Source organism: Engraulis encrasicolus, chromosome 11, assembly GCF_034702125.1.
Source record: "Engraulis encrasicolus isolate BLACKSEA-1 chromosome 11, IST_EnEncr_1.0, whole genome shotgun sequence".
NCBI lineage: Eukaryota > Metazoa > Chordata > Actinopteri > Clupeiformes > Engraulidae > Engraulis > Engraulis encrasicolus.
In genome coordinates, this window is record NC_085867.1 from 46,918,579 (window position 1) to 46,933,719 (window position 15,141).

General features: G+C 43.5%; 1 protein-coding gene across 1 annotated transcript in view; it reads right to left on the minus strand.

The window, feature by feature from the left end:
- Window positions 1–6,977: 6,977 nt before the first annotated feature.
- The window catches only part of aak1b (AP2 associated kinase 1b), a 130,601-nt gene continuing 122,437 nt past the window's right edge, over window positions 6,978–15,141 (minus strand). Inside the window, exon 22 of the mRNA XM_063210784.1 lies at window positions 6,978–8,320. Coding sequence (XP_063066854.1) covers window positions 7,104–8,320 — 1,217 coding nt within the window. The 3' untranslated portion in view covers window positions 6,978–7,103. The remainder of the gene's footprint in view (window positions 8,321–15,141) is intronic.

A 15,141-nucleotide genomic window follows, 5' to 3' on the forward strand; every position in this document is an offset into this window, starting at 1 on the left:
CTAGTTCTAAATTCCAGTTAAAAAGTACTATTTTTAAAATAAAAGTAATGAAAAAAGTTGACATTTATATGTACTGTGAAGTACTGCAACTCATCCAGCAACCAGCAATAGGGTTCACCGCAATTATTATACTAGGGATGCACCGATACCACTTTTTTGAAAACCGATACAAGTACGAGTACATTAATGTGTGTACTTGCCGATACCGAGTACTGATACCGATACCGTTTACCAGCAAAATACAATGAAAATAAATGCATGGCCTTGTTTTTTCCACCTGTGATATTTTTATTGTCCATTTCCATGTAGATTCAAATGTTAGTAAATGTATGAGGTGGCCCTTTTTTTCCATGCTGCTTTCAAGTCCACAGAACGTGACAAGATTTTGCATTGTTTTGTGTAATAGCAGTATCGTTCCTGGTATCGGCAAGTGCTTGACGAGTACGAGTATGAGTATAATGAGCAGTATCGGTATCGGTGCATCCCTATATTATACTGTAAAAACTCAGCTCATCATCAGGAATGCACTTTTGCATTTTCATATGCTGAGTGAGATGGCACATGCAGGCAGAAGAAAGGGCAATCAGAATTCAGAAGAAAGGGGCAAAAGTCATACTTCCTACATACTTCCAGCATATGGCAGAGGGAAAATGTGGTGGTGTGTTATGTCACATACATTGGCATCAGGCAAAGGATAAAGATAACTTCTAATTTCTAATTTACACCGAATCTCAATAATTTACATTCCTTCACTGTGGGGAAAAAGTGGGCTGGATTTGGACACGATACTCACTTGATGAAAAAGACATGCAGGCAGGACCGTAACCAGACATTTTTAAATACAGAGGTCAAATACTCTGCACTGTACTGCATACTGTACATTTAGGTGCTGTTTCCACGTAGCTGGATATTTTTATATGTGGATATTTTTTTCTCCTGGTTGCATTGGTTTTGGCCTTCCGTTTCCACGTAGAAGATATTTAAAATCCAGGTATAAAAAGCAGGAGAAAAAAATATCCTGTTTAGGGGGCTGAAACGCATTTGTTACAATGGAGGATTTATTTTTATCCACATGTTGCGTTTACACCTCAACAGGAGAAAAAAATACCCTGCTAAAAATATTCTGCTACGTGGAAACAGCACCTTAGAATGCTTCAAATATTTCAATCAAAGATTGTTTTCATTAATCACTGCCTTGAGGATAAATGGGGGTGTCGTATACAGAGTGAATTTATCATTGTTGATCATATATCAATTTTCATCATACAGCAGATACATTTGACATTAATGAAAAAATACAGAGGACATGACCTCTGTGTCTTTAATGGTAGTTACGGCCATGCAAGCAAGATATACTGTATAAGAGCAGTAAGCAGACACCCACATGACTAATATGAAATTATATTCATGAGCAAACACCCACACATCTAGTATGAAAAAAAGGTTCTTCCTTTAATAAAGCGCTGAATACATCCATATACATGGGTAACATGTCAGAGGCAACGGCATAATTCATTGCAGCTTTCTCTGTGAGGCACTGTTCCTTTTCAGTAAAGACGTCCCGACTGAGCAATCCCTTCCATGGGACAGAAACCCAGAACTCGGGGCTTGCAATGGCTTCACATTGTCAGGACACACACTGATTCTTCTTCATATTCAGATGAAATAAACAAACAAAACAGCAAACAAAATGAAACAAAACAAGAGGTTTAAAAAAAAGAAGAAAGAATAACAGGCGCAGAGTAAAAACACTGCCACATTTTTGCTCCAGTCAATTCAATGAACCATCTGATCCTAATGACCACACCCCTTATGTCAGGTGGATAAGCCAATTACTGAAATCACCTACCTGAGCAGGACTTTTACTCTGTCAGTCCAGTTTTTCCACCTCTGAAAACAATATAAAAAACAAAACAAAAACAGAACAAAAAATAAACACAAACAAACAAAAAAACCCTCCATCACCTCCACCATTGAAACCAAACCTGCTGCTCTGCCTGATTGTAAAGCGGGTGGTGCAGGTGCATCTCATGGAATGTTCTAGGCCATTGCCGTGGGGATAAAGCTTCTTTTTACATCAAAAATGTCAAAGCCACCGTTCCGCAGATCCAGTCTACTGCTTCATGGTCACGAAAGCTTTGAATTTACTTTGAATTACATGCAGCCTCACGGGCACTTCTCAGCAATGGCCGTCTGGTCTGAAGAGACCTGCCTTTGCCTTGGATAGATGGGGTGTGTCTCAGCTCGTTCAATGTCAGGCAGCTATCATGATAAATGGACAGGGACACGCAAGCACGCGCGCTGCACACACACATACACACACAGTGTGCAGGGACAATTGGACAGAGCCCTTATCTTAAAACTGCCAAGTCTGTTTGAGTGTGTCAGTAGGCTATGCCGGCAATGCTGACTGCTTAACTTCCATCATGAACTTTGTGTGTGAGACTTTGCATTTGTCTGTGCAGTGTAGTATGTAGAACAGACTTGGTGTGTGTGTGTGTGTGTGTGTGTGTGAGTGAGTGAGTGAGTGAGTGAGTGAGTGAGTGAGTGAGTGAGTGAGTGAGTGAGTGAGTGAGTGAGTGAGTGAGTGAGTGAGAGAGAGAGAGAGAGAGAGAGAGAGAGAGAGAGAGAGAGAGAGAGAGAGTGTGAGTGAGAGAGAAAGAGCCCATCTCACAGTACATGTAAGTATCTGTGCCTGTCTATGCATGCAAATTTGAGTGTGTATGGACGTGTGTGTCACGTGTCACTATGCGAGTGCTTATCTGTCATAGACCATGTAGCTCTGCTACCATGCTTACATGGACATTGGTGTTCAGTTCAGCTTCAGAGTGTTACTGGATTTGGAAATTGTACAAAACAGAAAAAGATGAAAATACTGAAATCTGTGATCAGTGGTTGTGATCTGTAGACGAAACGTTAAAAATATTTCCTCCCCCAACCTGCACTATGTCCTGCAAATCCTGTCCACTATTTAGAGTAGACTAAGTTGATCATGTGAGATCCAACTAATATTTACAGAGAAAGTAACGTCTGTCTACCTTAATTCTTTCCATAAATCAACACAAAAGATTCATGAAACTGTCGAGATGTAGTAATCTGTCGAGGAGAAACAGCAGCCCTCTGGAATTGAGCACTGCCATCTTTTTTGTAAACGGTCTACAGCCTTTGGTGCGAGCTAGAGAGAATATGCTCAATACCCCCACCCCACCCTACCCCTCGCATAATAGGATATTTCTACTTTTTAGAATTCCCTGGCAGTTCAAGGAAATATGACGAAATACAACTTGTCAACGTCACCTTTCACTTTCTGACCATTCACAAAACCACCTGTCTATAATTGTCAGTAATATTGACCTAAAGGAAAATGACCTGTGTGACGTGATCTGTATGACATGAAGGGGTCATACTCAATCTAGTACCTCCCATCCTCTCATTTTGCTTGTGTCCTTGTGATGCCAGGGCAGCAGGTCATTTGAGGGTAGAAGTATTCAATAGTTCACAAATGCGCCAATCAAAGGTCACTTTCTCATTTTCAATCAGGATGTTGAATGAGGTAAAGACCCACAAAAGTTGCACTGACACCTCTGCCTCCAGTGTCAGCGGGGAAATGTTGTTTTCTCCACAGAGGCGCAGTGTAATAAGTATGGAATAAAGGCCAACGAGGTGTCCCGCTATCAAGGGAAATAATGGACGAGGCGAAGAGTTCTAACAGCTCGACAGCGCAGCTGAAGGGCTGTTTGCTTCGCCAAGGAGAAGACAGGAGGTACTAGTTTGAAATGGACGGCAAGTGTGTCAGTGCTTGTCGAAAAATGTGTGTCAAGTGTAAAGTGTGTGTGTAAAAATGTGATTCTACCAAAAGTGCAGAATGTGTTTGAATCAGTAGTGTGTGCGTGTCTTTATGTGGCTGTGTATCAGTGCCTTTTGAAATAACTGTACGTGTGTACATGTTTATGCACATGTTGATGTACAGTACATTTGAAAACAACGTCTGTGTTTGTAACCTGTCCGTGCCAATGGGGTTTGGTCTGAGGGACCAATATGACTTCCAGGTCATTTCATTTCATGTGGAAAAACTACATGACATCGAAAGAAGAAAAAGGTTAACACGCTAAACATCACGACGTGGATCACCACCCACGATAACTTATTCCTTCCCCGGACACGCTAACACGTGAGCCGCTTTAATACTGTAGAGAATATGAGACGTGAATAATAAAAGGACTAAACAGCTATATGCATTGTCATAATAATAATAACAATAATACGTCATAACAGTACAGCATGATGAATAAGGAGTCTAATCAGAGAAGAGTTATCCGACTTCTGAGAGTTTAAGTCTGTGCTTTGATTTTGATCGACCCCATAAATATACACCCTAAACATGATCAAGTTACAGTAAGAAAGAAAAAGTAAGAAAGAAATTTCAGCAATGTCATTCCTTCCCACTGAAGGAACAGCCTGAAGGAGACCTTCTGCCCGCAAAACAATGTGAGCTTCAAAAGGTTAAGCATACATAAAACAAGGAATTAATACAACCTTTAAGCCAGGCACATGCACTGCCATGAGTAATAACCAGTGAAAATAACTGGTGATATTTGCACATGCGTAGGCTGAATCCCATTTCCAATTTCTACCCCTACCCCTACGCCTTCCCCTTGGCCCTCGTCCCTTCAAATGGAGCAGTGAGGTGTAAGTTCTTGTAACGCACCCCTATGAATTGAGACACGCCTTCAACAATCACCGACTACTCATACAGTAGGATTCAACCAACGATATTGCTTGTAATTACTCAAGTAATTAAAAAAAGACAAAGGTGTTGCATGACCCTTGCAATTCTTTCAAGATGTTAATGCCTTTGGTTGATGTTAATGGCATTTTTTTTTGTGCGTTTCATGGAGAAAATGACCATTACACATTTGGTCAATGTTACCAAACTTAAAGTAGCGTACAACGGAATAATTATTACAACTGTAAAACCATAAATTACGGCAAAAATACTTATTTGTGTGCCTTTGTGAATGCCGCCTAATTTTAAAGGCATTCGCAGTGCATTCAGGAAAATCGGTCTAACCCCTCCGTTTGAAGTCTGCCTCTGCCTCTGAAAGCCGTTCCCCTTACCCCCCTGTCGTAACGTGAATTGGGAAACCACTACCCCTACACGTGAAACGGACGGGAAGGGGAAAGACATAGGGCTAAGGGATGAAATGGGATTCAGCCAAAGCCTACATATAGAGTAGTAAACCAGAGGAATCCACCTTGCAGCAGAAAAAACATTTTAGCCTGGTGCGTTGGTCTGGTACTGCACCATTGCAGATTATCCAAAAAGCCGCAATGCCTGTCCTTCAATCACAACATGGTCTGAGGAGCGAAGTGCAGCACAGTGACTGCAGTTGGTTACGTGTTTAACGGTTTAAAACTGTGCATGGTATGCTATCTATGGTTTGAACGCCAATCGTTGGATCCACAGTTTCTCCAGAGACGATCTATATGCATAGAATAGAGAATCTTTGGTTTCTCTGGTGCAGCGCCTGGCTATTGTTTTCCATGTTATTAATGCTTAACCAGGCTATCCTAGGCTTACCCAGGCTATCCTTCATACGCATGGCACGACTTTCTGTCTGTGAAGCCGGACAGTCTCTCCCCTGAGTGTAACGTACAGAAATACTGAGGCTGAAGGGGTGGGAAGGTCTGTTGATTGTTGGGAGACTCCTAGTCCTGTGTAGACATAAAAGGGAGATGCTTGGGGGGGCTCAGATAAAGTGCCGAGAGTACTGCTAAAGGCTAACATCTGACGTCTTGTCAGACACTCGAGGTAGTCTGATATTAGTATTTCTCAAAAACAAACAAATACAAAAAAATGTTCAGAGGACTTGGGGCTCAGGTGTCCAGGAGGGAACTTCACAAACCACCTCAGATAACATATCAAACACTGTCTCTCTCTGTGTGTGTGTGGTTTGCGTTTCCTCTCTGACCACAGTCAAGCATCTTTAGTCTTTAAAGCATGATCCTCCTGTGATTCCCTTTATATATATATATATATATATATGTGGGTTAACACTGCAGTGACAGGGGTATAAAGTATGAAATCGGACCAGCTGTGAGCTGCGACACAGTCATCGGCATGTCAAACGGGCCCTGCTTCCACGGTTCTAGATGTGCCCAGCACTGTGGCTCAGTCCTAACTTAAAAGGGGGTTTAAAGCCGGTCTGAAAAACAGCTTGCTCTCAATGTGAGCATTTCTAAACAAACAGGACAAAAATCAAAAACAGAAATGCAAATACAAACACAAAAAAAAACAAACAAACAAAACAAAAAAACATCAAAGAATGTTCCACCATAAGGGTGGATGGACGGACAGTAAAATGTTGTGCACCAGTACAAAGGTTCATAAGCATCTCCAACAACAAGTCTATCCTAATGGCCCATGTACATCAGGCGCTACCTACACAACCCAGGTAGCTGGGGTGGCTGAGGAAGTTTCGCCATGAATTCGTTTTATTCGCTCTGGACGCTGCACTGGCATGTTTGATTCAGCTAATCACATAACGGCTCTGTCTTGACAGCCTGGGACATTCCTCGATATGAACGTTCCAATTGGTTTTCGCCGAACCGCGTCATAGCGAATTCGTCTAAGATTAGCTTGAGTTTAATCGTCAAAATTTGCTCTGGTCGCTCAAGAAGCTTCGCTCCTGGTGAATTCGCTCTGGTAGCTTTATACGCCTTCCCTCCATATAATGACTTCCGCTGCGCAGGTCGTTTCGTTCGCCTTTGATGTACAGGGGGCTTTAGGCAGCCCTACTTCCCATAGGGACATCAGACTCATGACTATAACCTTCCCTTAAACACGCACACACACACACAAACAAAAACACCCTCTGGGGGTGTGAGGAGATATAGGGCTTGTCTGGCGTGAATGTCCTCCTGTCCTTGTATCGAGAGAGGCGAGATTCGTTCTCCGCTTGTCTGTGCCTTGTGTGCGCTCATATTATTACAGTGTTGGTGTGTGCTTGTACATGCTGTGTGTGATTTTGTTTTGAAAGTAGGATGCGAGGCCAAGATGGACCAGACCAGACCAGACAAGGGTCTGAGCCGAGCCGGGCTTGCTAAGGCTTCCCTTGTGTACCCCTGGGGTGGAAGGGCGCGGCTGTAAACGGGTCCATCACCGTGCGCCCAACACCCACCGTCGTCCAGGAGTGCAGCGGCCCGACCGGCACCGAGCCCACAGCAGCCTGCTGGCCCACGGACGAGACCACGCGGTGGGCCGCCACGGGCTGCTGGGGCAGGGGCACCTCCACGCACCGCAGCAGGCGCACGGGGGGAGGCCCCATGCCCACGGTCAGGGCCGGACGGACGGGAAGCACGGCACCAGGGAGGGGAGCAGAACCAGGGAGGGGAGCGGGGCCCACTAGAGAACCCGAGGGAGCTAGGTGGGGAGTGGGGTGCTCAGGTGCTCCCGTGCCAGGGGGGTACATGATGCAGGTCTGGGCTGTGGCTGGCAGCTGGACGGGTTGGTGGAGGGGGCCCGAGAGAGCCAGGTGGGGAGTGGGGTGCTCAGGTGCTCCCGTGCCGGGGGGGTACATGCAGGTCTGGGCTGTGGCTGTGGCTGGCAGCTGGACGGGTTGGTTGAGGGGGCCCGAGAGAGCCAGGTGGGGAGTGGGGTGCTCAGGTGCTCCCGTGCCGGGGGGGTACATGCAGGTCTGGGCTGTGGCTGTGGCTGGCAGCTGGACGGGCTGGACGGACTGGAGGAGGGGGGAGGGGGTGGTTCCGCATGCAGGGGCAGAGAGGGTCCTCTTGCCAAAGGGAGCCTGGAGGAAGATGTCTGGCTGTTGCTGGGCTGGCTGGGTGTGGGTGGTGGACGCCGGGGGCTGCATCAGGGGAGGGACGGCGTGGCCAGAGGCCTTGAGGTGGGGCTGCAGGAACGGGGCACTACTAAACACGTCCCCCCCGCAGCCACCACCGCCGCCGCCACCACCACCACCACCTACATGGAACGGTGCACCTGTAAACACATCGTCAAACGGCATCTGTGCATCCTGTGTCATGGCTACCTGTGGCTGCTGCTGCTGCTGTTGTTGATGCTGGTGCTGTGGAGGCTGCATACTATCACCCCCACCGCCACCGCCACCGTCGTCGTCTGTCTGCAGAAGGAACAGGAAATGGCCAGAGGGGTCCACCACAGTAGTAGTCTCCTCTTCCAGGGTACCTCCCTCTGCCTCCCCACCTCCACCAACACCTCCACCACCCTCCACAAGAGGCTCTATCAGGGGCAGTGCCTGAGCCTCTGCATACACCCCATAGCCGTTCACATTCTGCTGAACATCTGTGAATGAGAAGAGTGAGGGAGGAAAATCAATGTTAGCTCTGTGCCGTGTACTTCCCTACAGCTTGACATTTACTTGACATTTGGAATGTGTGTGGGCTTACTGAGTAATGTGGGGCAAATAGAATAAACGCGTCATACGTGGCCCAGTAGATGGATCTAGAAATAGTGCTAATGGTGAAGCGATCTACAAACCATCCGCTAAAACTGTCGGTTTCTTATTGATGGGATAAGCCAGTACATGGATGTCGATGAATTATTTGTAATGTGTCAGTGCATGAGCAATCCAAATGATGTGTTACCAGAAATCAGACATACTGTATGCCTGATGAAGACCCTGTTGGGCCGAAACGTTGTATGACCTGAATACATTTTCAAAGCGTAGCCACAGTGTGCGGACATCTACTTTTTTCCACGACCAGAAATCAGATCCATGTCACGCCCACGACAAAGAGATGGAGGATGAGGGGACAGCATCCTCATTGGTGGAAGCTGGTCATGCATAATTAGGTAGGGCTGGGCGATATAGAAAAAAAAACAATATCACGAGATGGATTATTTTATATCACGATAACGATATATATCACGATATAGCACAATTACATACGTTTTCAGTTATTCTCTTTATTTGCTCTTTATTTTTTCATGTCACAAAACAACCTTTCTTTAAAATGGATCTTTTTATTCTTATTTTTACAGTTACATTAACTTATAGTGTGTATTGTGACAACATAAAATGTAATTAAATGATATTAAATTGTATAAAATTGAGAAAATTGCTATCACAATATAAACGATATAGGAGAAAGGTCACGATATACACTTTTATATCACGATAACGATATACATCCTCATATTGCCCAGCCCTATAATCGGGCCTTATGACCACCAAGCTTGGGGCACTTGGTACGTACAGTAGATGTTGTCGCTTGAAAAATATTCAAGAAGGGTCATTCCATGTCAATTCCCATGATTCCCTACTGTATAATATCCCCAGGTGACCCTCTTCGAGTTGTCTGCTACGTATGTCAGCGACAGTTACCGTTTGATACCAACTGAGAGTTTTTTACCATCCTACCTCAAACGGCTATGGAGATGAAGGCCCTCCGAAGTTCAGAGTGCCACACACATTTTGCGCACATTTTACTTTGAAAACAGATAGAACTTCAAATGGCATCATCCCCTTGGTGTGACCCTGTCTATCAAATACTGTAGATAGATAGACATTCATTGAGTGCGTTACAATATGCGACCTTGCCTCCTCCACTTGTGCTTGTCTTCTCGTACCAGGAAGTAATATGTCATGATGACATCACTGACAACAGCATTATATTTCAATATCTTGCAAAAGCTCAATTGTTAAAGGAACAGACCACCCTTTTTTGATTTTCACATATTTGCAGTATTTCCAAGCATTATTTATGAATGTGCATATAATTTTTGTCTATGTGTTTGCATTGCCCCGTTTAACAGTATAGCCACATTAGGCATAGCAATGCAAGTCTATGGTACAAAATAAAACACAATCAAATGTACTTATAAACCATTTTAAAATTAATGTAAAATTCACTGGAGTGTAAAACGGCAATTTAATTCTGTCCAGTGACCACTTATGGCTTGATGCTAAAGATACTTACTTCCAGTGATTATGCTAAGCTATGCTAATAATTCTGATCCAATAAATCTAAGTACTGAAAACACTGAGACGAAAATGATATGCACATTCATGAATAATGTTGGGAAATACTGCAAATATGTGAAAATCAAAAAAGGGTGGTCTGTTCCTTTAAGTCTTTTTTCTCATCTGCAATTGGGATGGTGAATGAAAAACGGTCCCTCAAAAGTTGTTGTGGCTAGGCTGACAGCTGGGAAACTTTATTGTTTTCTCCACGGAGGAGGGGCCAGGAGGCGGGACGAGGAGACAAGCACAAGTGGAGGAGGCAAGGTCTCATATTGTAACGCACTCATTGTCCTCAAGGGGAAATTTGTTCTCACCACCATAGCAGTCTTGTCACAGCCTACATCAGGCATACATAAGGCCTTCATAACAGACATCAAGACATTAAACACCATTGTCAATTGACATACTAGACTTGATACACGTATACAGGTTTACAAATAGCATAGCCTGGCTATATTCAGGGTTCCCACTCCTTTTTCATGAACAAATTCAAGCACTTTCGAAGCACCTTCAAGCACCAAATTTTCAGTTTTCCAGCACCTTTAAATAAGTCACGGGAAGGGGGTGTGGACGTCTGCCCCCAGAAAATTTTGTAAATTGTAAAAATTTTGTGCATTTTGAAAATGTTATGTAATTTCCTGAATTCTAATCAATTTTATGGTGTCGAATGACAAATCCCATCTGACATCTCACTCCCTCAGATTTTGATGTACCTGAACAATTTATTTCTATTATTTGGGCTTACTGAGTTTGACTTGACACAAATTTCAAGCATTTTCAAGCACTTCACCAAACATTCAAGCATTTTCACAACCTTGAAAACACTTAATTGAAATTCAAGCATTTTCAAGGAATTCAAGCACAAGTGGGAACCCTGTATATTTGGATATATTAAGCCTTTAAAATTGCATTTGTGAAAAGCACAATAGAGAACGTTGACCTTTTGAGGCTATAGATCTAGGAAAGTTTGCATACTATTGGAGTTACAACTGATTTTCCATCATATTTGGGAACTGTAGTTTATGTGCCCATTGACAAGGAATCAATGCACTCAGAGTACCACCAATATGAGTGTTATTCCAAAAATGACAAGGATCTTGAATATACAAGCACGTCACCCAAATTTCAGTACTGTTCAGGTCTTGACACTGGCACCTGCCAACCGGCCAAATGCTGGTAAAACTTGACTGTAGTAAATGATAGAAGTCCACAACACTGTATATGCTCCCAGTAATTTATTTGTGCAAATAAATCACTGGGAGCATTAACAGTGTTGCGGACTTCTATCATTTACTTCAGTTACTTTATTTTGTCCAGCACCTGTACCACTGATGTGCGCGCATTCTCTTCCTTCTAAGGCTTGACTGTGACTGTGTGACTGTGGTAATAATTTCAGTGTCACTAGCCAATTTGGCAGGTTCATTATTGTACTGTGTGACCTATCAGAATACCGGTAGCCTATATTCTGCACTTTGCCCCTTGTGTATCAATTGTTTGCATTTATGAAAGAGCTTCGATACTCAGCTTCCATTTGTTCGATTTATTTCCATGTAAAAAGCTGCACTCAGTCATCATCTTGCTTTAGCATCTTGTCTTTTGAGGTTAGATGTACAGAGTCATGAAAGAAAAAGAAGCAATATCAAAATTGTGGCTAGTAGAAAAGCTGAATGGCAAGTGACTCTGGATAACCACTAGCCACAAAGGCCAGTAAATGTCAAGCCTTGGTACTGTTTAAGAACACTTGCAGACATGAAGCATTTGAGTGCATTCAGGACCCTGGTACTGTTTGTTTGCATCTTGCTTCTCAAGAGCCAACACTAAACATGTTTAAATGGAATAAGGCATTGTCATTGCCGCATTGAACAGGATTAAAGTGTGGCCAGATGGAGTGTCAATTGTATGTGTGCAGGGAAAAGGTCATCACAAACTGGCTGAATAGTGTTGCCGCATGTTTTATTTTGGTGAAAGCAAAAACACGCAAAAAAAAGAACTTGGCGTGCAGATTTCTTTTGAGTAAGTAAAAGGCAAACGTGTTTTTGTGTGAGCATAAACATCATTGCTGCTAAACGACAGTACTGTAGAGCCTCATAAAGACGTGTTCGACCTGTTGACATCATTTCACATCTCAAGGATATGCATGTTCTTTTGAAAATCTCTCTGTTGTCAACAGTTGAAGGCCTCTTCATTAGTGATGGGATTTTCGGCTCTTCTTTGAGATGCGGTTCTATTGGCTCTTCTTACTATGGAGAGCCAGCTCTTTCGGCTCCCAAACGGCTCCCTATATATATGTTTACATAATTAATAAATTAAAAGTTTTAATTTTATTTTACAACATTTTGTTTCATTATTGACATTGTGAAGCACTTTGGGCAGTGTATACTGTGTAAAAGCCTTTTTGAACAACACTTTTATCATAATCAGTCGTTAATAATGACCCAACGTACCCAAATACAAAGTAAATTAAAAAGGTATAAATACATACTATGCATTTCTGATCGCTGTGAGTGTGTCTGTAACACCTGATCTATATCCACTGGCACTTTTAGAGGATACACACAATGAGAGGGAGGGGGAGAGAAGGACAAAACAAACAAAAAAACAAAAACGGCTCTCAAAAAAAAATCCCAAAACGGCTCCCATTGCAGAGCCGGTTCCTGTCGCTCACTTCAAAGAACCGGCTCTTAGAGCCGAACGGTTCGTGACCGACACATCGCTACTCTTCATTGCTCACAGTCGTTGCCGTGGCACGGAGTCATTCAGCTGGCTCACTGGTAACTCCGGTAAATTACAGTGCTGCTTTTCAATTGATTTCATGACAGCTTTTTGTCCCTGACAACTCTTTGGACTAGCATGACCCTGTGTGACTAAAAGCACTTTAAGTGCTGTCTGCGGGAAACAGGACTGTGTTAATAAGCCAATGTGGTGCCCCCGGGGTCTAAGGGTAACAGAGTTTATCAAACGCCCTTTAAACGTCCAAGTCCAAAAGCAAGCCCAAGTCAGTTCCTCATGTTGCTTATTCGAGTTTCTTTCACATCATTATATTTCCAACTGTAATTATTCACAAGTCATCATGATTATCTTGTTTAACAAAGCCTTCCACCAGTGACACTTCAGATTCGAATAAAGACGTCTGTACTTTGTTAAAATTATTAGGAAAGAAAGAACAACACTCTAATGATTGAGAAAGTGTGATAAGAAATAAGAAACTGTGTCTACACACTGGGAAAACTCTCAATAAGTTTGAGGGCGCTAGTGCAGTGATTCTCAAACTCTGGGCCAGGGCCCAAGGTATTGCAAGTGGGTCTTGACATCATTTTCTAAAAATCAAAATAATATTTGTGTGTGTGTGTGTGTGTGTTGCTGTTGACTATTTATTTCAGTTTTATCGTTTCTTGGCCCAGAGGTGGGGCCCAAACATTTGTAAAAATTTCAAGTGGGCCCCAAAAAAAGTTGGAAAAGGTTGGGACACCCTGCTCTAGTGAATAGACAAATTAAGTCTTTCTTTCAACCCCATAATAAGCTATTGTCAACTGAACCCATGTGCAAACCCTGATTTTTTTAAGTATGTTTATCTTATGTCAGCGCTCACAGCAAAGGGATGTGCATAGAGTTGCTCTTTTCTTAAACACTGTTGCATCATGGCCTCATTCCACACAGAATTGTGTAAGAGACGGCGTCCAGATGACAAAACCTAAACCTCCAGCGCTACCTCACACAATGCAGCTGCTCGCTAACTGAAACTGATCACAAACAGGCAGAAGGACTGACCATTGTTACTAGAGATGTACAGGATCCAAGATCCGGTTCCGGATCCGGCAGGATAGTAGGGTTTTTCAGACTATCCGGATCCGGCAGGATCTTAAGCAGTGGATCCGGTATCCGACAATTACCTAAAAATCAGGGTCTGGTGCATCTCTAGCCTAGGCTTTTCAGTCAGTCTTTCACAACCCCAATCGCTGCATGGAGTGAAAGCCCTTTGGAAGCGGCCGTTGAAGGCAGTATGGCAGTAAGGCATTGAGTCTTAAAAACAGTTTGCGCCAACGTAATAAAAAGGGCCCACATGTGCGAGGTGGCTATGTGTTTCAACCCTTTCGTAGGATCCGGTATCCGGTTCCGGATCCGGCAGGATCTTAAGCAGTGGATCCGGCATCCGGCAGGATCCTAAAAATCAGTTACAAATTGTTACACAAACACATGGAAGGACGTAAACAGGCACAACCGAGCGCCAATGCAGGAGAAAACAAGGCTTGTTGTGTATGCAAGTTAACTACATATGTTAAAAACGTACAGAGGAGGACTTTTTCATTTCATTTAGAAATGTGCGAGACAACATTGACACATTTCAACTTTGTCTTGCATCTTTTTAAAATCAAACTAAAACTTGTAGACATGTAGAATCAGTGTCTTGCACCTTTCTAAATAACAAGAGTGCAGATCTGCCGACCCCCCACTCCCTCCCACCCACCTGACCTCACCCCACCCCACCCCACTTGAAATTGACTGTAGCAGCTCCCGACCTGATCACTGGCATTTACATATTAAAGGCTCTCCTAAGAAGGGGATGGGAGGGGGGCATGGGGGAGCCGCAAATGCTGTGGCTTGAGGTATGAGGCAATTTAAGGTGCAAAACTCATCCACAAATTCCTCTTTTCATGCAGTGAGAGGATGTACAGCAAGCATTTTATGTACTTATTCCGTATTGTGATATATTGAATGTGCACGAGGTTGCTGTGACTTCTGGTGGCTGCAGAGGGCAACGATACGTTACACCTCAGACGAGCAACTGCTTGAGCGCAACTCTGAGAAGCACAGTGGCATGGAGAGATTGAAACTCTAGGTCAAAGTACACAGGGAACATAAAAGTTTGACTGAGCGCTCTTGTTCTCCAACTTAGTAAACTCCAAACTGTGGGTGCTCTTGAAGTAAGAAGACTGAAGTCCTTTCATTTAGAGCGTGTTGGCACTAGGGCCGACTTCAGGCAACTCCACAGGCCGACAAGGATTGTCCTTAGTATAAAAATTCTTTATTAATCCATGGGCATTGCTACAGAGATAAAACCGCCAACCGGTTTCAACCCGCACTGGGTCTTCATCAGAGTGTTTTTATGTGGATTAATAAAGGGTTTTTATACTACGGACAA